General features: G+C 45.2%; 1 protein-coding gene across 1 annotated transcript in view; it reads left to right on the top strand.

Moving 5' to 3' along the window:
• The window catches only part of DNAH9 (dynein axonemal heavy chain 9), a 371410-nt gene that overhangs the window by 88766 nt on the left and 254682 nt on the right, over positions 1-27962 (top strand). Inside the window, exons 20-26 of the mRNA XM_088027042.1 lie at positions 760-1630; positions 4006-4136; positions 4498-4624; positions 8252-8404; positions 9823-9948; positions 13191-13430; positions 13744-13904. Of these exons, the coding sequence (XP_087883168.1) occupies positions 760-1630; positions 4006-4136; positions 4498-4624; positions 8252-8404; positions 9823-9948; positions 13191-13430; positions 13744-13904 (1809 nt within the window). The remainder of the gene's footprint in view (positions 1-759; positions 1631-4005; positions 4137-4497; positions 4625-8251; positions 8405-9822; positions 9949-13190; positions 13431-13743; positions 13905-27962) is intronic.

Below are 27962 nucleotides of genomic sequence, written 5' to 3'. Positions count from 1 at the left end.
CCCATGGTTCCCAAACTTGGAGGTGGTATTGCCTGAAGAGGGTGCAGGCTACCAGTGGGAGCTTCACCAGCATCAAGGACACCAACCTGCCCACTGGAACCACCCGGAGAGCTTGAAAGCAAAATGCCTTTGCCCAGGTCTCACCCCCAAAGAGTCTGATTTAATTGGACTGGGGAGCAGCCCAGGCGTGGAGATCATTCAGAGCTTCCAGAAGATTCTAATATGCCACCCAGACTGAGAACCAGTGCCCCAGAGGGAGTGATGCCAAGTTTGGTCTAGGGTTGGGCTTCTAAGTGCCAGCTTGCTCACTTATAGACCACCTACGACTTGTAGCTCCTGGCCAGAGCTTTGGCTTTATAGCATCAACAGTAGCATGACAGTGCCCCCTTACGTCAGGTGCTCCAGAAGCCAACAAGTGAAGGGCAGAGTCTAAAGGGAGCTTGAACAAAGGGGTGGTCCCCTCTACACCTGGATGGGGGAGCTGGGGCTGGTGGAAAGGGAAAGGAGTCATTTTACCTTCTCAGATGTGAAGAAAAGATCCAAGCATGGTGTTCCCCTTGCATGGCGTTTTCTCCAGCTGGCCGTGTTTACCCCACCCCTACCTACCAGAGGGCCTTTTCTTCCCAGGCCTTGGTGACCATTACTGCTTTTTGCTAAAATACTAAGCACTTAAAGATTTGAACCGGTGTCACTTGGGTGATTCCAGGAGATGAGCCGCTGGGTGCTATACTCACAAAGGGAACACATTGTGTTTTGTAGGTTTGATAGCATTGATCCTCACCGAGTTCTGGATGCCAGGCACAGGGAGATACAGCAGATGGAGTCTACCATGGCCTCCATTTCCGAGGCTGCTGGCTTGTTTGAAGTCAATGTTCCTGATTACAAGCAGCTGAAGCAGTGCAGAAAGGAGGTGTGCCAGCTGAAGGAGCTCTGGGACACCATTGGGTTGGTGACCTCCAGCATCTATGCCTGGGAGACCACCCGGTGGAAGGAGGTTAACGTGGAGGCTCTGGACTGGGAGTGTAAACGGTTCGCCAGGCACATCCGGAACCTCGACAAGGAGGTCAGGGCCTGGGATGCATTCACAGGCCTGGAGAACATGGTATTGAACACCTTGACTTCCCTGAGGGCGGTGGCCGAGCTGCAGAACCCAGCTGTCCGGGAGCGGCACTGGAGGCAGCTGATGCAAGCCATGGGTGCGAGCTTCACCATGGATGAGGACGCCACCCTGGCCCATCTCCTGCAGCTCCAGCTGCACCATTTTGAGGATGAGGTCCGGGGCATTGTGGACAAAGCTGTGAAAGAGATGGCCATGGAGAAGACCTTGAAGGAGCTGCAGACCACCTGGGCCAGCAGGGAATTCCAGTGCGAGCCCCACCCGCGGACCAACGTCCCCCAGCTGCAGTCAGATGAGGACCTCATCGAGGTTCTGGAGGACAACCAAGTCCAACTGCAGAACCTGATGATGTCCAAGTACATTGCCTTCTTCCTGGAGGACGTGTCTGGCTGGCAGAAGAAGCTGTCCACGGCTGATGCTGTCATCTCTGCCTGGTTCCATGTGCAGCGCACGTGGTCTCACCTGGAAAGTATATTCATTGGCTCCGAGGATATCCGGGCTCAGCTGCCCCAGGTACCTGCTGAGGAAATCCTGCTCTCTCTGTTCTCTTACTTGAGTGAAGGGAGGAGCCCCTGGTTCCCTCATCTCTAGACCTTTCCTTCTTTGCTTGCCTTGGCTTCACTCAGAGGCACCTCCCACACACATGGGGGCCTTCCAAGCCATCAAAAGGCAGGCAAAGAGAGAAGGTGAAATGCACACCAATTTGTTTGTCCCTGGATTGGGTGGGGAAAAGGAAGGAGAACATGGTGTGTTTTTTGTTGTTGTTGGTGGTGGTGGTGGTTTCTTTGGGGGGGGTTCTGGGGGGGTTTTGTTGTTGTTTTTTTAATGTATATACAAGAGAGGAAGCAGAAACTATCTGCTACCGCAGTTTGGGATGAGCTAGTCCTGAGTTGCTCCACAGATGATTACAGAGCAGCTAGCCACTGGAAGGGAGCCTTGTTTCCAGGCAAATGCAAGTTCCTTCTCAGCAGGGAGCCACTCTGTGACACCTCTGGCCTGAGCCACGCGCTTAACACCAGCCTTCCGCTCTGTCCTAAACAATGAATTTCGAGAAAATCTGCATTCTTCTCATTACTACCTTCCCTGTGGTTGATTGCCCCTTCTAATCTGTCCTAATTAACGTGCCATTAGCTTACCCACCTCTCGGTGAACTCGAATTCATTAAGAAAAAAATTTTTTTTTATTTTTTATTTTGCAGACGTTCTCTTGTCTCCCTTTGGTATAGCAAGTTCTCGGCTTCCAAATTAGTTTCCTTCCAAAACATCACGTGTCGTTCAGGCCCCACTTAAAAAGTTAAAGCTCATTCCGTCAAAACGTTGTATTTTTCCAGCTTATCCCACAATTCCACGCCCTAATGCAGATTACAGGTTGTACATCTGGAATGAAAAACAGCCGGAAACCGTTCCGAGAGAGATGTCATTAGGCCAAATTGAATAAGCCAGATTACTTTCTCATCTTTCACGGGAACAAAATACCTCATGGATCAGTCATAATTTACCCTGCCATCCTATTTTTAAATCTTCTTGGGAGAGGGGCTAGCTTTCCCACTTGTAGCTGTGGGATCTTGGGCAAATTACTTAACCTCTCTGTGCTCTTGTTTCCTCCTGTAAACTGGGACAAATACCAGTACCCACTTCAGGGGTGTAATTAAAGAGTGCACACAGCACTCACTGTTATGATTGTTGTCACATAATAATAATACCACAGGCTCTGACCAGGTGCCAGATATTGGGCTAAAGCCTGCATGTTATTGTCCCGGGCATTTCAACTACACTCTTGAGCAGTTGTATGTTTGAGGGAAACGATGATAATTAATTTGACATCACATTTGCTGAAGAACATCTTTCTTTGGTTACATCAACTTTTGCGCAGACCCAGAAGACACACTGGATCTGCTGTCCAGCTGATGCAGGAAGTATGTGTTTTACCCCAACGGTTCTCAAGGCATGGTCCCAGGACCCCGACCTTCGTAGGGGATCCTCAAGGTCAAGACTGTCTTAGTAATAATGCTAAGATGTTACTTGCCTTTTTGTTCATTCTCATTTTTCTGTGCACACACGGGAGTTTTCCAGAGACTACTGGACATGTGAAGTCACAACAGATTGAATGCAGAGCAGGAAAGAAAATCTGGTCATGTCCTAAGTCAGACATTAAATTTGGGGTAAAAAAGTGAAACAAGGCTACCTTCTAAGTTATTTTGTTGTGGAAAATACAACTATTTTAGATAAAAGTGTGTTATGTTACCATTGTGGGTTTAATATTGTTACTTTTTAAATGAATTAACAGGGGCGCCTGGGTGGCTCAGTAGGTTAAGTATTTGACACTTGATTTCGGCTCAGATCATGATCTCAGGGTCGTAGGACCGAATCCCATGTCAGGCTCCCTGCTCAGCGGGGAGTCTGCTTCTCCCTCTCCCTCTGCCCCTTCCCCCGCTTGTGCTCTCTCACTCTCATTCGAATAAATAAAATCTTAAAAAAAAAAATAGTAATAGGATCATCCTCACTCAGCAGGGAGTCTGCTGGAGATTCTCTGTCTCCCTCTGCTCCTCCCGCCCCCCCCTAAAAATAAATAAATCTTTTTTAAAAAATAAAATAAATGAATTAACAAATACTTTTAAATTTCTCAACTTGAACTTCCAATAGAGGAGATGCATTGATGGATATATTACCCACATACACAAAATCACTTTGCACTCCTCTGTGATTTTTCCAAAACAGAAAGGAGGTTTACAACCAAAATGTTCAGGAACAGCTCTTTCAAGCTAAGGATATTTCCTTCTCTGAGTTTTAGAACATCCCCAGAACAGGTTTCTGCTTCTCACTTGCTACACGAGGGATCTTCGAGTCCAAGAAAGCGATAGTTCATTTTTCCCCACGTGTTTATTTCAGGATTCTAAAAGATTCGAAGGCATTGACATAGACTTTAAAGAGCTAGCTTATGCCGCCCAGAAGACTCCCAATGTAGTGGAAGCCACCAACAAACCAGGTCTTTACGAAAAACTGGAAGATCTTCAGAGCAGGTGACGGTCTGCTTGCTGCCTCCCCTTTTTGTCCTGAGGAGGGCAATGTTTCCTTTTTCTGATTCTGTCTCCGAGATCTTTACTTTCTTTAACTGTCCAAGCGAGCGTGTGTGTGTGTGTGTGTGTGTGTGTGTGCGCGCGCGCGTGCGCGCGCACGCACCTTGGTTTGCCTGTATGTCAGGTGCCATTTATTTGGGTGGAAATGCACCAGTGTGTATATTTGCAAGTACCCGTAAGTGTTTCTTGCACCGATTCTGCAGGTAGTCCATACGCTGCGTCTGTCTTCATTTTGGCCGAGTCTATGCATGCACCTGTGGGTCTAAGCAAACTTAATCAGGAAATTCTGTGTCTGTGCCCTCAGGTTATACCTGTGTGAGAAGGCCCTGGCCGAGTACCTGGATACCAAAAGGCTTGCCTTCCCTCGGTTTTACTTTCTGTCTTCTTCTGACTTGTTAGACACCCTTTCCAACGGCACAGCGCCACAACAGGTAAGCTGAAGGAGAATTCGTGGAAACGCTCGGAAGGATGGAGCGGGCTCCCGGTGGGGAGGGTTTCAGGTTCCCCATTATGCCTCCTCCCTCTGGCAGCGTGCGTATTTCAGACCTGTGCTCCCACCAGCATCTTCGCTGCCCACCATTGTGCTTCTCAGGGTGCCCCCTGCCCATCAGTGGCCACTGCCCCCTAAAGGGGGAAGCTTTGAGGATGGGGAACGTGGAGGGGGTGCTAAGCCTTTACAGGGAACGCCTTTGATCTGATTCTGAAGAGCGATCCAGGACATCGCTGTCCAAAGTTATAGCTAAAATTTCCACAGGAGAGAAGACTGGAGGTTGTATTAACTCGACATTTTGTGATTTTGTGGAAGGAGTGTGTATGAGTAGCTCAAAATTGGGGGCTCTAGCCACTCATTGGCCATGTAGTCTTGGGTGTCCCTTCTCTTTGACAAACTTCCCTCATCTGTAAAATAGCCCCTTTGCTACAAGGTTGGTTTTTATTTTTTTTCCTTAGTATTAGAGTAACTAATTGGTGCACTGTTGGTATTTGGAGCTGTGGACAGTGGTTCTCAAACTTGAGAGTCACCGGGCGGCTCAGGGGTATGAGAATCACCTGAAAAGCTTGCGAAAAGGCAGATTTCTGAGCTCTACCCCCCAGAGCTTCAGATGGTTCTGTAGGTCTGGGTGGGGCTGGAGAACTTGCATTTCTAAGGGTTTCCCCACATGATGCTGCTGGTCTGGGGACCACACTTTGCGAGTGACTGTCCTAGACCAAAGGTCTGAGTCTCCCAAGTGACCGGCAGGAGGGAGGGATGATGTCTCCATGCATGTTCCCATAGCTCTCCTCACTTCTCACCCTGACAAGACTTCAGAATTCCTTTCTAATTCTCCACTTTTCCTGTGAGGATAGCCAGTCAAAACACCCTGTTCCGAAGTGACTTGGATGAGTTCTTTTCCCCCTTCCACGTGATTTCATTGTTCATCTGAAGTATAGTCAAGTTCATTTATTTCTCTTTGCCTTGAGTTTTGGAGGTTTGTTCCCATCCTCATCAATTGGATTGTTTGAATGTGTAGCATTCTAAAGTCAAACTACCCAAAAAGTAGTTTGACTACTCCTGTTCCTCACCTCCGCTCCTGGTAGGTCACCGGTCCCACTCATTTCTGGTCTGTCTTTGCAAACATGAGCAGATGTGCGTTTACATTTGCACACATACGTTTTCTTATTTACCCTCCTTTCTCACACAAAAGGTAGCGTCCTAGATATACTTGAACACCGTTTTTTTTTTTTTCTGTAGTGATGGGTCCTGGAAATCACTCCCTATCAATTTAAATATATCTCCCTCATTTTTTTTTTAATACACCTGCATCGCACCCCATGGGACTACACCATAGTTTGGCCAGAGGTTGTTTATACTATTTTGCCATTCCAAATAACGTGGCATTGAATAACTTTGGAGTATTGTATTGTTGGAGGTCTGCCTTCCAGGTACATTCCTAGAAGTGGGATTTCTGGGTCAAAGGGTAAGTGCTATGTGGTCGAGTTTGATATCGCCCCATTTCCCTCCATAGAAGTTCTAGCTTTTTGCATCGCCAATGATAGATGGGAGCTGCTCCAACAGAGCCAAAAGATGGCACCCACACATTAGTTTTCTGTCTTTGTCATTAACTCTCCAAGTTACTGAACTGATGTTTTGGGTTTATTGGTAAGAAGCAAGTGCTAAAGAGAATTTATCCCTAGAGTTAAAGCTCCCCCCACTTTTTTTTTTTTTTTTTTTTTTTTTTTTTACTATAGATGGGAATCATTGTAGAGTAGCCCAGATATGGTGGCGGTGAAATATTTATCACACTAACATTCTGTTTTGTAACTATATGTTCATTAATTCCATGCACAGGAAAAGTCCGAGATCATTGCCAGACCCTTTATATATGATGTACTCCTTCTTAAATACTTTTTATTTATTTCTCACTTGGTTTGAGTAAATCCTTAAGTAGCTTCGCCCCCAACATCCTGAGAGATGACGCATGAGAGGCTAACCCCCAATTCTTTCTATATCTGTGACTCTCAGCTGTTTTTACAGGTGAGTGATGGAATGGTTGAGTTCGGAATTCATGGGTCACAGCAATTTCTCCCCAAATCCCCTCAGACGTAGCTCTGAGACATCATCTGAGACGTCATCTGAGGTCTACCTGCCTTTGTTCCCCCGCAAAACCTTTCTAGGTAGCCTAAGTTCTTTCTTTTTGGATTTCTGTAGAGATCAAAATTTAAGTTAAATTTTAATTCTAGAAAATTTGTATATGTTTATATACTTTGTTCATTTTTCCAACACATGATGAGGTTTTTTTTCCAATCTGAAAACTAGGGCTTTCGGTATCTTGAAAAAGCTTTCTTTCTGTATGCTTTAAAATAATATTTCTATTCCATTTATCTGGATTTTTTCCCCTTCGTATTTCCAAAATTTGAGATTCTATCTTCTCTGTGCTATATATATTACCTTCACATATTCATATGTATTTACATATATTCATACAGATTTTCATCTCTTATCCCTCTTCCTTGGAATTCTTTCATAGGTTCTCAAGCTCATCTGCCATATTGTATTTGTTTTGATTTGGTCCTTTACTATTTGTTGTTTCCTTACATTATTTCCCTACCACTACCAATTCATCTTCACCTCATATTTTGTAAGGTTCATGTTTCTTTCATTTAATTGAAAACAAGGTGGCATTTTTTATAATTACTTTTGTTTCCTTTATTAAAGCTTCTCCCTCCCTCTCCTTTCTCTGTCTGTCTCTCTTTCTCTCTTGGATAAAGAAGGCTCCATCCCATCAAGATATTCATCCCAAGTCACTGTGGGTGGGATCTCCTCAAGTACCTCACAGTTTATTTCAACACATACAGAATTTCTCCTCTCATAAGCCAGAGAGGTGGTTGTTGTAGATTTAGGGTTACAATTCAGGGTACCAGAAGCCTGAAGGCCCTGTATCTCAAAAGGCTCTACCAAAGAGCAGCTTTCTGTTTATTTTTCCTCTCCAACCTGCCATCTCCCTCACCTCATGATCATGCTGTGGCCCTCCAGCAACCCTCCCAGAACATTCCCCTGGGGCGTTACTGTAAAGGGCCTCTGTATCATGAGACAACCTGCAAGGGAGAAGTCCTGGCGTGGCTAGGCTTTCTGATTGGGGTAAGCATGCTTGCCTGGCTTTGGATCCTCCTGCTGCACCGAAATGGTTCCAGCATCTGGGCAACTTCTTCCACAGGTCACTGTCACCGCTGCCCTTCTGCAGACTATCCTCTGCCTATCTCCTGAGGAACAGGGTTTATGAACTAACGATCATTTTTTTTCTCCAGTCTGTTTCCATTTAGATCTAGCAGACATGAATCAAACTTTTGTGGCTTCATTGGGTGGTGGCTAGTTCACAATTCCCACCAATTTTATACTCCTTTGGCCACTCCTACCCAGTGCAGTTGGTTCTGACCTCATACCACCATCGTTCCCACAAGCTTCCCTCTAAATGTTTGATATCCAACCCCTAATGGCTGTCACACGGTAGACCTCTGAACAGTACTAAGGAGCATCTTCCTGGACACATCCTCCAATCCTTTGGCACGATTTTCCTTTGTAGGTCCAGCGCCATCTTTCCAAACTCTTTGACAATGTGGCAAAGATGCAGTTCCAACCGGACGCCGGTGAGCCACCAACCAAGATAAGTCTTGGCATGTACAGCAAGGAAGGAGAGTATGTGGCCTTCAGCGAGCCCTGTGACTGCAGCGGTCGGGTAGAGTAAAAGTCCCTTTCCCTCCCTTCTCATCCCTTTCCCTCTCAAGTGTCTGCATTCAAATGCGGGCAGCCTCAACCTTCAGGATGGCCGTCTTGACCTTGAGCCAGAACTGCTGTCTGTGTCCCGGGACTGCCAGCTTCTCTTGACTTGAACTGACATCAGAAACATTTCTAGTCCCTGCTCTCCTCTCCCCAGGAAGGACACATGTCGATATCCATTTGTTTTTCCTAACCAAAGACCTGTGTGGAGAGGAATAAAATGCACATAAACAACTACCCCAGTCAACTAGAAAAGGAGTTTGTTTGTTTGTTTATTTATTTATTTATTTATTTCTAAAGATTTTATTTATTTATTTATTTGACAGAGAGAGAGAGATAGCCACGGCAGGAACACAAGTGGGGGAGTGGGAGAGGGAGAAGCAGGCTTCCTGCTGAGCAGGGAGCCCGATGCGGGGCTCGATCCCAGGACCCTGGGATCATGACCTGAGCCGAAGGCAGATGCTTAACGACTGAGCCACCCAGGTGCCCAAAAAAAGGATTTTAAAATGATTAGCAGCACAGGGAGGCTTTAACATGACAACGCCTGGGGCACCCCACAGGGGAATCTAGCATGCTGACATCTTACCATGGAGAAAATGCTCTTTGAAATCAGCCATTCTCCTAAGATGTCATTTCTCTGTACAAATACAGCTCAGAGTCACTTCCTTCCACAGCCCTAGCCCTGGGAAAGCCAGATCCCATCCCACTCCAGGAACTACTACCTCTAAGTCTCCCGTGTACAGTTCAAGAAGCGCAAAACATGGGATGGTTCCCTCCTTAGACTTCCTTCCTATCCTTTCCCATCACCGCTAAAGTATAAGCCCTTCTTTGTTTATTATCCTAAGTGATCCAGCAAAGCTTTGTCCCTGGGGCTTCTAGTTGAGTCCAAAATCATACCTGGAGAAAAGATCTTTTACAGAGGTCTACCTTCATCCACATGTTTCTTGGAAAGCAATTCTAATTCCAGGAAATGATCAGGCATTCTTAGTTTTATGAGAAGGAACCCTGAGGTTTGATTCGGGATGTGTCCATTGGTAGACCAGAAAGCATTTAGTTGGAAAATGTAATTCTAACTGACATCGCCATCCTCAGTGTGGACAAGCTCACGAGAACCCACTGACTTACTGACCTTGCTCAACCCAGATTAAGACTTCCTCGAATGAAGCTTCCCTTAACCTGCTGCTTTGTCCTGTATGTTCCACATGGGCCTGTTTTTAACTGAGCCTCATTCTCACCAACCACTGTCCTGGGTCCAGAAACAAAATGGCTCCCTGTGCCTTCTGGCAGCCATTGGGGTTGTACATTTTCTTCTCTCCCTCAGGGTGAGTGATCATACAGTCCTCAGAACCCAGCATCTCACTCAGAGTTCTTTTTCAGGTAGAAATATGGTTGAACCGTGTGCTTGCTCATATGAGGGCCACAGTGAGGCACGGGATGACAGAAGGTGTAGTTGCCTACGAAGAAAAGCCAAGGGAACAGTGGCTCTTTGACTATCCAGCTCAGGTATTCTAACCAGGACTTTTGTGGGCCCCTGTCCTTCACTAGGTCCTCTCCCTTGGGGGCCTCCTGCAGCCTTCAGGGCACACCAGACCCCAAACTCACTATGTGCTTCCCAGTTAGAAGAGGCTGGTCTGTGAGGGGGTTAGCAAGAGAGAACAGGGGAATTGTCAGCCATGACCCACTCCAACCATGACCTTGGAGAATCAAGGGTTGGCCATTTTTACCCTCACTGACTACCCTAGGGAGAAAATGTAAACCATTCAACTCATTGAGCCAACCTGCTTGGGATATGCTAGGATCTTCACTGAACACAGGAGACCCCCAACAGGGAACGAGACATCATAACCCTGCCCTGCCGAAGTTTACAGACTGATGTGAAAGTCAGTCGCTTACCAATGAGACCTGTACTCTGGGAGCACAGAGCTAGCTAGTAGGGTCTGGGGACCACCCCCCTGAGGATAGGACACAGAATCTGAGGTCTGAAGTAGAAGCAAACAAGTGAAAGATGGAGGGAAAGAGCCACCAAGCATGGGGAGGACCGTGAGCAAAGGCTCAGAAGCAAGGAAGAGCATCCTGTGGTTGAGGAACTGAGTGTGGTTGCAGCAAGAGGAAGGGGAGGAGGAAGTGAGAGGCAGCAGGTGTGTCCTGCAGAAGAAACTCAAAGCCAGTTCCTATGGACCACCTGAGGGAGTCTGACTTGCTTCTGAGATGTATCTGAATCCTTTCCAGGCTTCTCAGGAGGGCGATGAGGGAGAGGTGTGAACTAATGAGAATTGTTTAGATGACTCTGGCTGCAACATACCCTCCTGCCTTCCCTGTTAGGGGCACAGTGCTGGCGCTGGTGCATTTGGGGGTTGCAGATGTCTACCGGTAATTGAAGCCATAGGTGTAGAGAGGATGGCCTTGGAAAACACGTAGATGGAGATGAGGATGTTGAACAAACCCTTGAGCATCATGCAAAGATGGGGTCAGCGAGGAAGAGCCGGTAAAGCAGAATGAGAAACGGTGCCTTTTTAGATAGAGGGAAAGCCAGGGAATGGTCATAATGGAGACCAAAAACAAAACTGTCGGTAGTGGGTGAGAGGTCAGTCATGCCATGCACTTGGAAGAGATCAAGCAAAACAAAGAGGCTGAGAGGCATCCCTGAACTTGGTGTGGCCATTTCAGTGGAGTGCCAGGTGGTGTCATGTTGCCGGGGGGGTGGAGACGGGAGAGGAAGGTTGGAAAATGTTGGCAGCGAGTGTAGACTTGGCAGCAAGTGTAGACAAACAGAAGAAATGAGAAGGAAGTCAGTACTGCTGAAGGGAAGAAGTCTTTTTTTTTCTTTTCTTTTTTTTATTATTATGTTAATCACCAAGGGAAGAAGTCTTTTTAAAAATTTTTTTATTGTTATGTTAATCACCATATATTACATCATTAGTTTTTGATGTAGTGTTCCATGATTCATTGTTTGTGCATAACACCAGTGCTCCATGCACAACGTGCCCTCTTTAATACCCATCACCAGGTTACCCATCCCCCCACCCCCCTCCCCTCTAGAACCCTCAGTTTGTTTTTCAGAGTCCATCGTCTCTCATGGTTCGTCTCCCCCTCCGACTTACTCCCCTTCATTCTTCCCCTCCTGCTATCTTCTTCTTTTTCTTTTTTCTTAACATATGTTGCATTATTTGTTTCAGAAGTACAGATCTGTGATTCGACAGTCTTGCACAATTCACAGCACTCACCAGAGCACACACCCTCCCCAATGTCTATCACCCAAGCCACCCCATCCCTCCCACCCCCGACCACTCCAGCAACCCTCAGTTTGTTTCCTGAGATTAAGAATTCCTCATATCAGTGAGGTCATATGATACATGTCTTTCTCTGATTGACTTATTTCACTCAGCATAACACCCTCCAGTTCCATCCACGTTGTTGCAAATGGCAAGATCTCATTCCTTTTGATGGCTGCATAATATTCCATTGTGTATATATACCACATCTTCTTTATCCATTCATCTGTCGATGGACATCTTGGCTCTTTCCACAGTTTGGCTATTGTGGACAATGCTGCTATAAACATTGGGGTGCACGTACCCCTTCGGATCCCTACATTTGTATCTTTGGGGTAAATACCCAGTAGTGCAATTGCTGGATGGTATGGTAGCTCTATTTTCAACTGTTTGAGGAACCTCCATACTGTTTTCCAGAGGGGTTGCACCAGCTTGCATTCCCACCAACAGTGTAGGAGGGTAAGGGAAGAAGTCTTTTAACTGTGCAATTGGCATGTCACATTCAAACCATCCCAACAAGATCACAGCGCAGGCAGAACCGTACGTCTAAACCCAGAGGCAAAAGCAGATAAATGAGAGAATGGTACATTTATATGATGGGTTTCTCTTTTTCACAAAGAGGATCATTCCTGTCAGGATTCCTTTGTTTACCTGAATCAGAATTTTGAGGCAAGAAAATGTGTTGCCTTCTGCTATTGGGATGGATCTCTAGAGCAGGGTCTCCCAAATCAAACGATACAACAGATGATCAATGCATCTAAATTCTCCACCACGAATAATCAGAATAATGCCTTTTCCATATTAAGTTCTCAGCAAACAGAAGAAATGTTCATTCGAATCCCTTTTCCATGTATCTGTTTCGAACCTCTGAAAAACACAAATCCTGTTGACCACGTTGAATTTTGCTGTAATTCACCTTGATCTTCAAGAGTGGGCTTTTCCAGGTGACAGGTTTTAAAAACTAAAAAAATATATGTAGCAAAAGTGTTATGGACAAGCAGAAATGTGCCACAAATGATCATCGGTGGCTCACTAAGCTAGAATACTCAGACCACAAAAAGTTCAGGAAGAACAGAACAAAGTCTAAGTGCTATTGAGATGTTCAGTCAGCATATTGTTAACCTCCCAAGCACAGGAACGATGGTTTGCCTGGGAGGTAAAAATGGAAAGATCAGTGTAGCGATTTCTAAAAGCCACTGACATTGACCAGAGTGACTCTTGGGTTGTTTTCAACCAAACAATACATTTTTTTCAAGGGCAGAAAGCGCTTTCCCCACTTGGAACCACTTCCCATCTCCAAGGAGATGGAGACAAGTGGCTCGCTTAATCAAGGCTGTTGGAAGAGGGAGGGAAGGGGCTTACGTCACCCATGTGATTCCATTCTGGTTCTTGCTGGCTGATGGGGGAGTGGGCTGGTTTGGGAGAGAGTCCTGGTGAGGTGATGGCTTTACTAAGTGGCTCCTTGTGCCACAGGTGGCCCTGACCTGCACTCAGATCTGGTGGACCACAGAGGTGGGCATTGCGTTTGCCAGGCTGGAGGAAGGCTGCGAGAATGCCATGAAGGACTATTACAAGAAGCAAGTGGCCCAGCTCAAAACCCTCATCACCATGCTAATTGGCCATCTCTCCAAAGGGGACCGGCAGAAGATCATGACCATATGCACCATTGATGTGCATGCCCGGGATGTGGTGGCCAAGATGATTGCTCAGAAGGTGAGTCCCAGACATTTCAGGAGGGTCCCTCTTGGTGGGCAACTCCACCATGAATGGTGGGATAAGGGAGAAGCTCACATACAGCTCAAACATGGAGGTCCCAGACTCTGTGCTGCCCAGAGAGCCGGGAGAGGGTCATGGTGGCTGCTCCCAACAGTGAGTATCATCAGAACAGCTCGTGCTTTCTGTGCTACGGGGGGCCCAGCACATACTCTTGACTGGCAGACAACACCCAGCTCATCCAGAGCCCTGTGTGTCCTGTGGCCAGCAGGCCCCATGCTCCCTGCTGGACAGTGATTCACCCTCTCTTTAGGTGGACAGTGCTCAGGCCTTCCTCTGGCTGTCCCAGCTGCGGCATCGTTGGGATGATGAGGCCAAACACTGCTTTGCCAACATCTGTGATGCGCAGTTTCTCTATTCCTACGAGTACCTGGGAAATACGCCTCGCCTGGTGATCACGCCTCTGACGGACAGGTGAGCACTGGCGTCAGCCCCTCACAGAGAACCCGACTGCGGTCTGCCTCAGGCCAGCCGGGGTCAAGGCCACCGTCACTTGCTACTTGTCCACAGAGCTGTAGGGGGTTGGGCCTGGCCACACAACACATGTAAAAATAAAACTGAAAGTATGTAGGGCAGGGCCCTTCTCAGAATGAACCCCAGAGCAAATCAGTGAGCTGTGATTTCTTTTTTTTTTTTTTTTGAGGAATTACTAGGGAGTCATACACACCTGGATTCTCACACCAGCTCTAACACATACCGGCTAATTGACCTTGAAAAACTTGACCTAATTCTGGTTCTTGGTTTTCTCCTCTATGAAATGGAGGTAGTAACTCCCACCTCACGTGAGGTTTGTAAGGACAAAGGACAATCATGCTCATAAGGAGTTTCAGAGTGTAGGAAGTGCTCAGTAGATCCTATTACTATTTTCTTTTTTTTTAAGATTTGATTTATTCAAATGAGAGTGAGAGAGCACAAGCAGGGGAAGGGGCAGAGGGAGAGGGAGAAGCAGACTCCCCGCTGAGCAGGGAGCCTGACACAGGACTCGATCCCAGGACCCTGAGATCATGACCTGAGCCAAAGGCAGATGCTTAACTGACTGAGCCACCCAGGCGCCCCCATTTCTATTTTCTTACCAATCGATTGGCACATTTCTTGAGCACCTCTTACTCTGGGAATCAGATCAAAGCCAGGTAGTCCCTTCCATGAAGGAGCTTAAAATTTTGGGAGAACCATAGTCTCTGTCATTCATATTAATTTATGAATGAATTCACACCAGTCCCCGAAGTAGTCACTGGGCGTACAAAGGTGACTAAAACATTTCCTGCCCTTAGACTCCAGTTCCAGTGAGGGAAATAAGACATATGTAGATAAAAATTTAAATAGCACAAGGGGAAGGCGTGCAGGGCCATAGTATAAAATAGGGCTCACAGTCGTTTGCCACAAATTTCCAAGCAAGTGACTTAGCCATAAGCCCTCCAAGCATGAGGATCCCGCCCACCACAGGAAGAAGACCGGGAATGCACCAGGGAATGCATGGTAACCGATCTGGACCTGGAAGGACGTGTAGAATTCCAGCAGTTTTTCAGTAGGTTAGAATGACTGCCAGGCTGTCCATGAAACTGTATAGAAATCTGTGCACATGTCACTGTTTCTGGTAAGAGGATCCATGGCATCCATTACTTATTAAAGTGGTGGTCTAGGATCCCCAGAAGCGAAAGAACTACTGATAAGCATTCTGGAAAAATGGAATTTTGTGTGCAAAGACATGGAAATGGGAGAATCCAAGACCTGTTCCTAGAAGAGGGGGTAGACTCTTGACTTGGGAGGATATGGTTGGTCATAAGCCTGGTAAGGTGGGCAGAGTCCGACCATAAAGTGTGCAGCATACTTTCTTTATCCAGTAAGTAGTGATAAACTGTTGGGAATTTTTCATCAGAGGAGTAAAACGACGAAAACTCTATTTTATGAAAATGTATCTGACAGCACAGCTTGGGCAAAGGAGAGTGAGGGCAGGCTATTTTAATTCTGCTGAGATTTCTGTAAAGTCTACTCCAAGTGTGCACCCTTTTCCCTTATAATTCCTTTGAGCCTAAATCCTTTCTTCTCCAAACTGAGTTGCGTACATGAATGGCTGGCTCACTCTAAGTAAGTGACTTGTAGATGGCAAAGACATAGTCATGAATTGTGAAGGTCAGAATGGCCACATAGAATCAATGCTATCTTTTATTTAATTTTCCCTCACCTGTTTTTAAATGTTGCCACCTGCAGCCTTCCGGTCAAATCCTCAGATGTATTTCCAGGGAACGCTGAGTGGAACTGTAATCACGGTGCTCATGGGATGAAATGGGATGTGGGAAGATCCCAACATTATCCATAGAACAAGAGCTCATGGTTCATCTCTCCTGCTTGCCCCCATGGTGTTCATTTTTTTAATTCATTTTCCTGCCCAGTCGGACCTTCCACCCACAGTTGCCCTCAAACCTTTCCATATTTACTCTTGTGTATCATTTTTGGGGGGTGGAGGGGGGAGCCTGCTGAGGCCACGTCACTGTCTCTGGTCACTCCCCACTGAACTTAGACTAAAATCTGAATTCCCCCTGGGACCCAGCAGTTCCTGCCCATCACCTGACACCTCAGTCCCTGCACCCCAGCCCCACTGGCCTCCTTTCTGTTCCTTGATCCCCTTAAATTAGAGCCTTCTATACACACGGGTTTCCCTCTGCCTGGAATGCCTTGCTCAGGCTCACTGTTCCATAGTCACCTTCTCATCCTTTCGTTCTGTCCTCAGATCTGAGGACGCCTTCCATGACCTCTCTTACTAAAATCCAGCCTCACCCACCACACACACACCCACCACACACACACACACACACACACACACACACACACACACACACACACACACACAGCAATAACCCGGATGGTTCCCTCTGTTTACCTTCTTCCTAACATCTCCCACATTCTGCAAAGATTTGCTTGCTTCCTTGCTTATTGGCTGCATTCCCCTTTGGAATGGAATCTCTTTGCAGTCAAGGAGCTTTGTCTGGTTCATTGCTGTGTCACCAGCACCTAGTAGACCTTGAAATTAGCATCTGTCGAATGAATGAATAGTGGTTGAATATTGAAGACCCAGATGGTAGGAATAGACAGAATCAAAGAGAAGGTTGACTCACGAGAGGGATCCACACAAGACTCTGCCTTGGCTCCCAAAGAAGGAAGAACAGCTTCTCTGTCTTCTGCTCTGGGCTGGGGACCAACACTCCTCCCTGCCCCAGCTTAGGACAAAAGGCAGATAACATCCGTTCCGAGAGAGACGCGAGTTTCTCTGTGGTTGGGACAGTGTTGGCAACGGCAAGTCTCGGGGGCTTTGGGCATCTTAGGGTTGTACTTGGCCTACGGCAAGTCTCGGGGGCTTTGGGCATCTTAGGGTTGTACTTGGCCTTCACTTGAGATCAGTCCACTAGAGGTGCTCATTTGGTGTGGGCCAAAGGAAAAGTTTTCCCACCTCAGACTTCATTCAGAGTGGACCCTCTCATGTGTCTTTGTCTTTATAGTGATTCTCAGTAAGACACCAACCCTAAACAGGAAGGAAATCCGGTCCAGGATTCTCGTTGGCAGTGAGTTTTTCCGCCAGCCTTGGAATATAAGCTAATAGTTTGGGAATTTACATCACTTGCAACAGAATAATGAAGCTATTATATATTTGAGCCATTCCATTAATGCCTCTCTTGCCCTAGACTGTATGTTCCATGGTAATGTTGACTTTGATCTACTCACTGCTCTGCTCCGTGGGGACCCAACACCATGTTGCGCACATGACAGGCATTCAAGAAATTCACTCCTTGAGCAGATTCAGTGAAACAATTTTTGAGACTTGAGTATGTGTCCCAGCTTTCCTATACCTATCATGATATGTCTCGTTCCTTTCTGCGGACATATCGGATGTTATCATTCCAAGTGATAAAGTTGCTGGAGTGGAGGGGGGTGGGAGGGATGGGGTGGCTGGGTGATGGACATTGGGGAGGGTATGTGCTATGGTGAGCGCTGTGAATTGTGTGAGACCGATGAATCACGGACCTGTACCTCTGAAACAAATAATACATTATATGTTAATAAAAAAAAGTGCAAGACTTTTCCATTTCCCTGAGCCTTTACACTTGCCCAAGGGTTGAAGAAGATAATTGCCTCATTTGGATTTAGAAACTTCTAGTACACTAATGTTGAACGCCTTCTAGAGAGGAAGAAGGTAAAGCTTTCGCAAGGAATTATCTCTAAAACAGAAATTTATCACCCCTTCTGTGGAACAATGCAAATAAGAACTAGAAAGGAAGATTTACTGCAAATAATGGTGAATACTATATAGACCTTGACCTTGTTTTGCACTTTAGATGCTTTTCTGACAAAGTGGTACGTAGTGAATATTTATATGTAAAATTCCATTTTCTCCTTGACTTTTATTATCTCAAGAAATGTTTTGCCCGGAAAAAAAAAAATTGGCCTTAGCACAGAAAATCACATTTTAAAGAGCATTCAGCCTTTGCTGGTGTGTAGCCTAAGTGCATTTAATTCTCTCCTGCCAGAGGAATTAATCAAATGGACAGTTGATCCATACAACCTTTGCACATTCATTAAAAGCATCCCCACATTACAGTACGTCCGACTGATTATGCCTATTTCTTTGGAATTTCCCACTGCCTGGATGGGACCTGAATATACAAGTGGGTACAATGACTCCACCACTCTCGGGACTTTGGCCACAGCACTAAGCTGAAGAACTAAATGGAAATGCTTTTTCAGGCTGAACAAAAGCAATTTGTGTAAGTTGTTTCTCAACCTTTGGATGACCTCCTCCTCCCATAACTCCCCTTCCGTCACCTTCACACCCAGCTGCTCCTTTTCCCACCCTGTGCTGTGCTAAGTAGGGTTTTAATCAACTGCTTATCAAGTTTGAGTCCCTCCTAATTTCTCAGGAACTACTGCAAGGAGGTGAGATATAGTTGACCCCAGAGTCTTTGCAGGAGATTTGCCAGGTAAGGACAAAGCTAGCAGAAGTCCTATGCTTTCTAAGTTTTTATCTGCAGTTTTTATCGGAAAACTTAGTATTCTGCAAACAAAGAGATAACCATTGTTAATATCTCGTCTGTTTCCTTCTGCCTGTAGATTTTTGACAAAATGCAATTGCCATCATATGCTTTATGTAAAATACAATAGATTGCTTTTTTATAAAAACCATAACATTATATCATGTGAGTATCCTCAAAAATTCTTCTGAAACACTCTAAGAGCTGACTTACCTTCTCTTTATAAGTATCCTATCATTTACGTAACATACCCATATTACAGAATATTTAAGTCCCACCTAAGCCTTTACTATTAAAAATGAATCTGCCCTGAACTTGCTTATACATAATTTTTTACTGTATTTCTCATTATTTCCCCAGGAGAGATTCCGGGAGGCAGGATAATGAGATGACACATACTTTAAAATTATTCTTGAAACAAATATTGTTCCCACTCTCACTAGCAGTTTATGAGAATGTTCACCTCACAATGTCCTCACCAGCATTCAGTATCATTGTTAAAAATACTAATTTTGTACGTCAATATGGTATCTCACTTGGATTTGGATGTCCTTAATTACTCAAAGGCTTGGGCATTTTTCTGTGTTTATTGGCTATTAGACTTTCCTCTCCTGTAAATTATTTATAATTGTCATTGCCCATTTTATTACTTTTATGTTTAGAAAGTCCCCACCATTTCAAGATCAGCTTAATATTCACCTATATTTTATTGCAGTTTATTTTGTTTTATTTTTCCATTTAATGTTTTAAATTTCTTTGGTAAACATTTTGCCTATTGAGTCAGGTGAGTGTTTTTACCAAAAGACTTTTGGTTACAAGTGATAGAAGCCAAACCCAAACTAACATAAACAGAAGGAGGACCTGTTTGAGTCTAGCTCGCTCAGTGTAGCAGCTCCAGGGCCTGGACAAGGGAGACATCAGCAATGGGATGCTCTCCTATCATGGCTTTGTTTCCTTCTGAGTGTTGACTTCTTTCTTGCATGGGTTTTCTTTGGATGGTTGCAAGGGTGGTCTCCACGCCCATGACTTTGCGACTCCTGGTCCAGGAGGAAGAGAGACCCCCTCCCCTCTTTCTCAGCACCAGAGGTCCGATTCCTTTAAGGGACCCTGGTGAGTCCTGTTTGGATCCCAGCCTCTGAGTGCATTACTGCAACCAGTGAGCTTGATTATTTTGCCCACCCCGAGCCTTGTGCCTACGGCTGGGAAGGTGGGAGATACTTTGATTGACAGACGTGTAGCCAGAGGGCTTGCCATAAGTGTGCAATCCTGAGCAAGGAACACTCACAGAAACTATGGCAGGGAATATTTGATTTGTTTCTAAGTAACTGGCGGGCGCAACGTTTTTTAGTGAGTAATGTACCATTTCCCTCACCGGTTTGTGATGTTTGCTCTACCACATTCAAAATTCTGAATTACCAAACTACCTCAAAGTGTCTATTCTGTCTCATCTTTATGCCCATCACTGTGCCATACTATTTAAGGATTATAGCTTCGTCCTGAGTTCTATTTATATAGTTAAGGTACATGTCATCTTTTATATATATATAAATATAAATATATATACATACATAAATACATATGTATAAACATATACATAAATATATAAATATATATACATAAATATGTATATATTTTTAGCTCTTCTGTTTCTTTTCAAATGAACTTGAATCATTTTTCAAGTTCCAAAATATAAATGGTTAGGGTTTTGGTCGGCAAGCCTTAATATCTTCAAGTTAATTTGGAAAGGAGCCATTTTTTACAAATTGTGATTTTTTATGTTTATCCCTATCTTCAATTATGTTTGAATATCTTGCAGTTACGTCGGAAAAGTGTCTAAGTATCATTATATGGGTTTTGAGAATTTCTTATTATCACTAAGTGTTTTTAAAAATTTTGTTGCTATATAAGGTGGTTTTTTCATAATATATATATATTTTTATAATATATATGTTTTTAAACAACCTGATTGAGGTTTTGTTTCTTTCGTGTATCAAAAAGTTTTACCCAGGGCGCCAGGGTGGCTCAGTCATTAAGCGTCTGCCTTCGGCTCAGGTCATGATCCCAGGGTCCTGGGATAGAGCCCCGCATCGGGCTCCCTGCTCAGCGGGAAGCCTGCTTCTCCCTCTCCCACTCCCCCTGCTTGTGTTCCCTCTCTCACTGTGTCTTTCTCTGTCAAATGAATAAAATCTTAAAAAAAAAAAAAAGTTTTACCCATTCCAAGTATACCACTTAATGGTTTTAAGTAAATTTATCAAGTGGTGTAACCATCACCATAAATCAAATTTACAACATTTCAATACTCCTCAATAAGGTCCCTCATGCACATTTATATGCCCATTCCTGCCCCCAGCCCCAGGCAACCCACTAACCCACTTTCTGTCTCTATAAATTTGGCTTATTCCAGACATTTCTTAGAAATGGAGCCATACAACTTGTGGTCCCTCGTGTCTAGCTCCTTTCATTTTACACCCAATTTTGGGGCTTTGTCCGTGAGAGAGCATGTGCCCATCATCTGTTCCTTTTTATTTCTGAATAATATCCCATTTTATAGATAGGACACATTTTGTCTATCCAGGCACCCATTGATAGACACTTAGGTTATTTCCAGTTTCGGGCTATTATAAATCATGCTGCTGTGAACAAGTCTTTGTGTTGATGTAAGTTTTCATTTCTCTTGGGCACATACCCAGGAGGGGAATTTCTGGGTGGTACCAGTTTTATGTTTAACTTTTTGGGAAACCGCCACGCTATTTTCCAAAGTGGCTGATTCATTTCACGCCCCCACTAATAACGGAGTCTGAGGTTCTCATTTCTCCACAGCCTCGACAACTTTGTTATTGTCTGTCTTGTTTATTATAACCATTGAGTGGGTGTGAAGTAATATCTCATCTGAGTTTTAATTGACATTTCCCTAATAATCATGTTGAGCATCTTTTTTACGTGCTCATTAGCCATTTGCAGATCTTCTTTGGCCTAATCCTGTCCAAATCTTTTGCCCACTGTTTGATTGAGATCTTTGTCCTCTCGCTGAGTTGTAAGAATTCCTTGTATCTTCTGGTTACATTGCACACATGTTTGTAAGTATTGTAACCCGGTCTCCTGCTTACCTCTTTTCTTTCTTGATGGTATCTTTTGAAGTACAGAAGTTTTTAATTTTGTTGAGGTCCAATCTGTCCGTCTTTTATGTACCATGCTTTAGGTGTTGTGGCTAAGAAATCTTTGCTTAATTTCATCATATCTTCCTTTACCCCTCTTTTCACTCGCATATAGGAGAACATTGATTTTTATAAATGTATCTCTTATTCTGCCTATCTACTGCCCTCTGTTAAAAACTCTAAGAATTTTAGTCCTGATTCTCTTTAGTTTTCTGAGTCGCTTCTAGAATGTCCAGTCATATTTGAGACATACACACAATATGAAGCATAATTATACCTACTCAGGTTTCATAACTAGGTGTGCTGTTATTTTTTTAAGATTTATTTATTTTAGGGGGGCGGGGCCGAGGGAGAGAGAATCCTCAAGCAGACTTCCCACAGAGTTACAGCCCTACGCAGGGCTCAGTCTCATGACCCATGAGGTCATGACTTGAGCTGCAATCAAGAGTTGGATGCTTAACCAACTGAAACACCCAGGCGACCCAGTGTGCTGTTATTTTGCTAAAGAGATCACATGTCAGCCGTTTCTCTCAGTTCTTTCTGTCATGTTTTGAGAGCGACATTTACCAACTAGTGTGGGCAAAGAGAAAGATGAGCACTAGGTGAGGAAGGATTTCATAACCAGATGGCATAAGGAACAGATCTTAGAATCAGGGGCATTTATGCTAAGGACAGCGTTCAAAATTTAAATATTACAGTGCTATAAGAGGGACAAATTTGTTTTAGGCTGATGTTGAGGACAGCCTTCTTCTATCGGTGTTATTTCTCATTTTGAGCCTGGGGCCTCTTAAAAGCCCTGGATCATTTTTCTGTGAGTTACCATCTAACCACCTCTCCCCTCCATCCCATTCTGTATATGTGCAAGCTCTTGGAAGAGTAATTTACATTTATCCTTCCTAAATTTCATGTTGTTGGGTCAACCCCATCATTTTTAGTTGTTGAGATTATTTAGAATTTCAGTCTATCTTGTATATAATCAATTATTTCTTCATTCAAGTTATCGATAGAGATAACGAACATCAGGGACCTGAGTCCTGCTGATGTTACTAGAGGCCCCCCCACCAGGGAAATATTGTTGGCATCCATGTTCATTCCACAGTTATGATTACTGGACCATGTGGTAGGTAGAATTCCAAGAATGTGATTCCCAGTGACCTTTTTCCTTGTACGAGGTCCTCCCCTTTGAGTACGGGTGAAAACTGTAAATATCATGGTATCATTCCCATGATAACGTTTTGCTTTATGGCAAGAGGGAAATTATTCAGGTGGATCCAAGGTAATCCTATGAGACCTTGAAAGCAGAGCTTTCTCCTGGCTGAGGACAGAAGGGGAGATCAGAGAGATTTGAAGCATGAGAAAAATTTGGCAAGCGATTGTTGATTTTGAAGGCAGTGGGAGCCATATGCAAGGATGGGAGAATGGCCTCTAGGAGCCAAGCCATCCCCTGGCCAACAGCAACCAAACAGGACCTCAGTCCTGCAACTGATAGAAACTTAATTCTGCCAAGAACTCAAGTGAGCTAGGAGGCAGATTCTTACCCATAGTGTCCAGATAAGAGTCCAGCCAACTAATAACGTTGATTTTGGTCTTGTGAAACCCTCTGTGGAGGAGCCACCTGGACTTCTGACCTAAAAGCGGGAGGTAATACAGGAGTGTTATTTTAAGCCACTTAGTTTACGGTGATTTCTTATACAGCAGTAGAAGATGAATACAAACCAACTGTGATTTCACCAGCTCTAAGATTAGTCAGACCAGATTTCTGGGATAGCAACAGGCTATTTATAGCTGAAATCAAGATGCATTGGCTTTGATGTTTTCTTTAAGCTGCCAATTGAATAACTGTATCAAAAAAGAAAAGCTACATTGCATGTGTTTGTCACCTTCAAAAATGATACTTTACACTTGGATTGACCTTCTCTTTTCAAGGCCCCTTCCTATCTCTCATCTTATCCTCACAAAAGCTTGTGGGGGGGAGATAAGAATAAGACCTGTAGAAGTCATTTGCCCAAAGAGAACAAGACTGACTTCTGCTTGATAGTAGGAAAGCCTCTCAAACAGTTATGACTGGCCCACTGTGGAAGGGGCCGCCTTCTAGAATAATAAACCCTGCCCCACTGGAGGAAAAGGCTTTGTGGTCCTCTTGGGAGGATTTGATGGGAGAGAGGCTGGCTTGGTGAAGAGGCCAGAACCCCTGCGGTCTGTGCCGACACAAAAGGGTCTGTGTGCCCAGGAACAGCCAGACGAAATCGATCCATTAGCTACACTGAGGCCAGTTGGCCAGGCAAGAGCGCCTCCTACAGGAGTCCTTGACACCTTGCCAATCCCACAGTTGCTATTGGTTTAAAGCCGCAAACATAGTCAACTCCTTGGTGCAAAGCAAAACCCACGTGATGGATTCCAGGGACACCTTTTGTAAGGCACCAAGGGTGGCGATCCTGGCTCAGTTGCGCAAACACTTTGGAGCAGAGGTGACCTCTGACCTCTGTCTGACCCCAGAGTCCTTGCCTTAGACCACGATAGTGTGATCCAGCCTCCTCTGTGGGAAACAGGCACAGACTGAAGTGGATGGCTTGATGGGTACAGAGATGGACAAGCCAACAAGACCGCAGATGGAATTTTTAGAGCAGGAGCCCGTGTCCCTGAGGCCTAGGACAGCGTGCCGGCCAGTGGCCCAACCATAATGGCAATCCTCATGCAGAAGAGGGAAACGCCGTTCCTTTGTGTTTTTCTTATGGCCCAAGCTAACAGCCCACTGCTCCTGCCTTCATTATTTAGAACACCTTAGCCCACTTCCCCTTCTTGAACCTTAGGCTTTCCATCTGTAAAATAAGGCTGTTGGATTAGCTGAGCTCAGAAATCCTTTCTAGCTCTAGAGTTCTGCTATTTTGGGAAGAAAAATGTTTTTTGTGTTTTGGGGATTTTGGGGACTCCCCTTCCTGCCCCCAAGTGCTTCTTCTGGAGATAATCAGAAACTCATAGAAGCTCAAAAAGAGATTGACACCCAGTTCCAAGGATTTCTTTCCAGAGATTCTAGAGTTTTCTGGGCTAATTCTATTTCTGTGAAACCTTGCGCTTCTGGACTCCCGGATTCCTTGAGAGCCTTGCACCTGCAGAGAGAAGAGGTCTGGGAGTGCCCTCCAGCCAGCAGAGGAAGACAGAGAAGGGGTGGGGGGGGGAGGAGTCGGGAGGAGAGCTGGCAGGAGGCCAGGATTCTGCCAGTCCTCCTGCCTTTCCTTCTGGGAGGTACAGGGCTGCAGCCCGCCCTGGAGAGTCCTGGAAGAAGCCTGAGGCTGGGAGGTGTGGAAGGCACTGGGGCCAGTCTGGAGCCAGAACCCAGCCCACAAGGGCAGCTATGGTTAAAGCTGTGCACCGCCTCCATGATGATCTAGCTAGGAATGTTAGAGGAGAGAAGCATTTCCAAACGGTAACAGTGCCTGAGCTTTTGCCCTTCGCCCTGACTCACCCTGCTTTGTGGTCCATTCCACAGGTCAGCAACTTGAACATGAGCTTAATCCACAGGGGAAAGTGAGGCTCCAGGGGGAGACCAGCACCTAAATGCTGCCATGGCAACTCCGTACACCTGTCCTGTCCTCCTGGGAAACCTACCTTCCTGGGCTTCATATACAAAGGCAAAACTACATACAGGAATTTTGCACTCAATTAAAGGAGAATTCAGGGACTCCTTGCAAGTCTTTTCAAACCCAGTTTGGTTCTAGTGGAGACACAATCACCATCTGGCATGAAGGGCATTAGTCTGGGGTGTGAGGTGAACTCTAGACATCAGATTCAGAAACAGAATTCATTTCAGAGACCCCCTTGGATGGCCCCTCCTGGTCCAGGCTGCAGGTGGAGAGCCTGTGGTTTAATTTGCTAGGTATTAAAAAAGGCCAATGGCACATTTTTAGTGGCTTTCTTGAGGTATAGTTTACATGCTTTACAGTTCACCCATCACAAGTGTGCAATTCAGGGACGCCTGGCTGGCTCCGTCGGTGAGGTGTGCAACCCTTGATCTCGGGATTATAAGTTTGAGCCCCACATTTGGTGTAGAGATAACTTAAAAGAAGTGTATGATTCAGTGACTTTTAGTAATTTGTAGAGTTGTACAACCATTACCACCATCCAGTTTCAAACTTGGCCATCACCCTTTTTGTGATCGATCCCATGTCCTCTACCCAGGCGGCCCCAGATCCACCATCTGTCTCTGTTTTCCAGACATTGCATCAGTGAAATGATACACTATGCAATATTTTGATTCCGACCTCTTTGACTTAGCATAATGCTTCGAGGGTTCCCTCTTCTTGTAACACCTATCCATAAGTACTTCATTCCTTTATATTGTTAAATAGTATTCCACTGCATGGATACATCTCATAATTTTTTATCCATTCACAATTGGTGGACATTTGGAATATTTCCAGTTTCTTGGCATTAAGAATATTGCTGCTAGGAACATTCCTAGCAGTCTTTGTCTGTACGTAAACGCTCAGTTTCCTTGGGTAAAGTCTTTGTCTGTACATAAATGCTCAGTTTCCTTGGGTAAAGTCTTTGTCTGTACATAAATGCTCAGTTTCCTTGGGTAAAGTCTTTGTCTGTACATAAATGCTCAGTTTCCTTGGGTAAAGTCCTAGAAGGGGAATTAGTGAATCACATGGTAAGCTTTACGTTTTTGTTTTGTTTTGTTTTTGTTTTTTAAGATTCCTTTATTTATTTGAGAGAGAGAGAGTGTGAGCGGGGGTGAGGGCGGAGGGGGAAAATCCCAAGTGGACTCCCTGCTGCCTAGGGAGCCTGACTCGGGGCTCAGCCCCACGACCCTGAGATCAGGACCTGAGCAGAAATCAAAGAGTCAGACACCCAACCAATTGAGCCACCCAGGTGCCCCAGTAAGCTTTACTTTTTAAGAAACTTCCAAACTGTCTTCCAAAGTAGCCGTACTATTTTTCCATCCCCACCAGCTGTGTAGAGGTTCTTAGTTTTTTCACATCCTTGCCAACCCTTGTTCTAGTCTGTCTTTTTTACTATAGCCATCGTCACGGGTATATCATGGTATCTCATTGTGGATTAGATTCACATTTCCCTAATGACCAGTGGTTTTCAACATCTTTTAATGTGTTTATTACCCAAAGGTAATTATTACCCTTTTTAAAAGGTACCAGAAACAAGGGGGTCCTGGATGGCGCAGTTGATTGAGCATCTGACTCTTGGTTTTGGCTCAGGTCTTAATCTCGGGGTCGTGGGATTGAGCCCTGCGTCGGGCTCCACGCTCAGCGAGGCGTCTGCTTGAGTTTCTCTCCCCCTCTGTCCCCTCCTCCCCCTCCCTAAAAAAATAAATAAACCTAAAAAATAGAAAGTACTAGAAAGAAGCTTAAAGCTGGTTTTATTTTATTGTCATTAGGAAAGATAGTCACGGGAGGGTTAAACAGATGGAGTGATCGATCCTTTCACTCATGAATTTGTTTCATAAATAATTATTAAGGGCCTAATGTGGCTAGAGCTGTGCTAGTTTCTGGAGATGAAACAATGAATAAGACATGGCCCCGTTTTCATGTGTCTTATGAAGATCTGTATGAACAGTGTGTGTGGTATGTATCGTTGGAAGCTGGCGTGGAACACACTGGAGGAGGAGCTCAGCCAAGGGGCATCTGCTCACTCCCCCCAGTGTCAAGGGGTCCGGGAATACTCCTAAGTGGGGGAAATAATGTCACATATGAGACCCAAGATGTGAGTAGCCACCGGCTAGGCTACAGACTGCTGTGTTGAAGAAGGACATGACTCAGGCAGACCAGAAGGGCTAGGGCTGGATGGGGGAAAGAGGGACGAATGCAGTCCTCGTGTGTCTGGGTCTCCTCGTCCATTTAAGCTGCTGTAATAAAATACCACAGACTGGGTAGCTTATAAACAATGGAAATTTATTTCTCACAGTTCTGGAAGTTGGGGAGTCCAAGATCAAGGCACCAGCATGGTCAGGTTCTTGTATGAGCTGCTGTCTTCTCGCTGTGCGCTCGCATGGTGGAAGGGCCAACGGGTGCCTTCGGAGCCTCCTTTGTAAGGGCACTAATCCCATTCATGAGGCTCCACCTTCATGAGCTAATCACCTCCCAAAGGCCCTACCTCCCAATACCATAGTCTCTGGGGGTTAGGATTTCAACATACGAACTGGGAGCTGGAGCACACAGACATTCAGAATGTAGCATGGACATGTGAGAATAGCTCTCCATGAAGGCACTTTAGGGCGTTGGGGCTGGAGGGTTGGGAGAGATGGGCAGCGAACAGGGGCAAGATCAGAAAGAGCCTGGCTG

This window comes from Eumetopias jubatus, unplaced genomic scaffold (assembly GCF_037043125.1).
Source record: "Eumetopias jubatus isolate StellerSeaLion01/CBP00866 unplaced genomic scaffold, mEumJub1_p1.0 scaffold_10, whole genome shotgun sequence".
Classification (NCBI taxonomy): Eukaryota; Metazoa; Chordata; class Mammalia; order Carnivora; family Otariidae; genus Eumetopias; species Eumetopias jubatus.
This window is presented reverse-complemented; position numbering and strand designations above follow the sequence as displayed.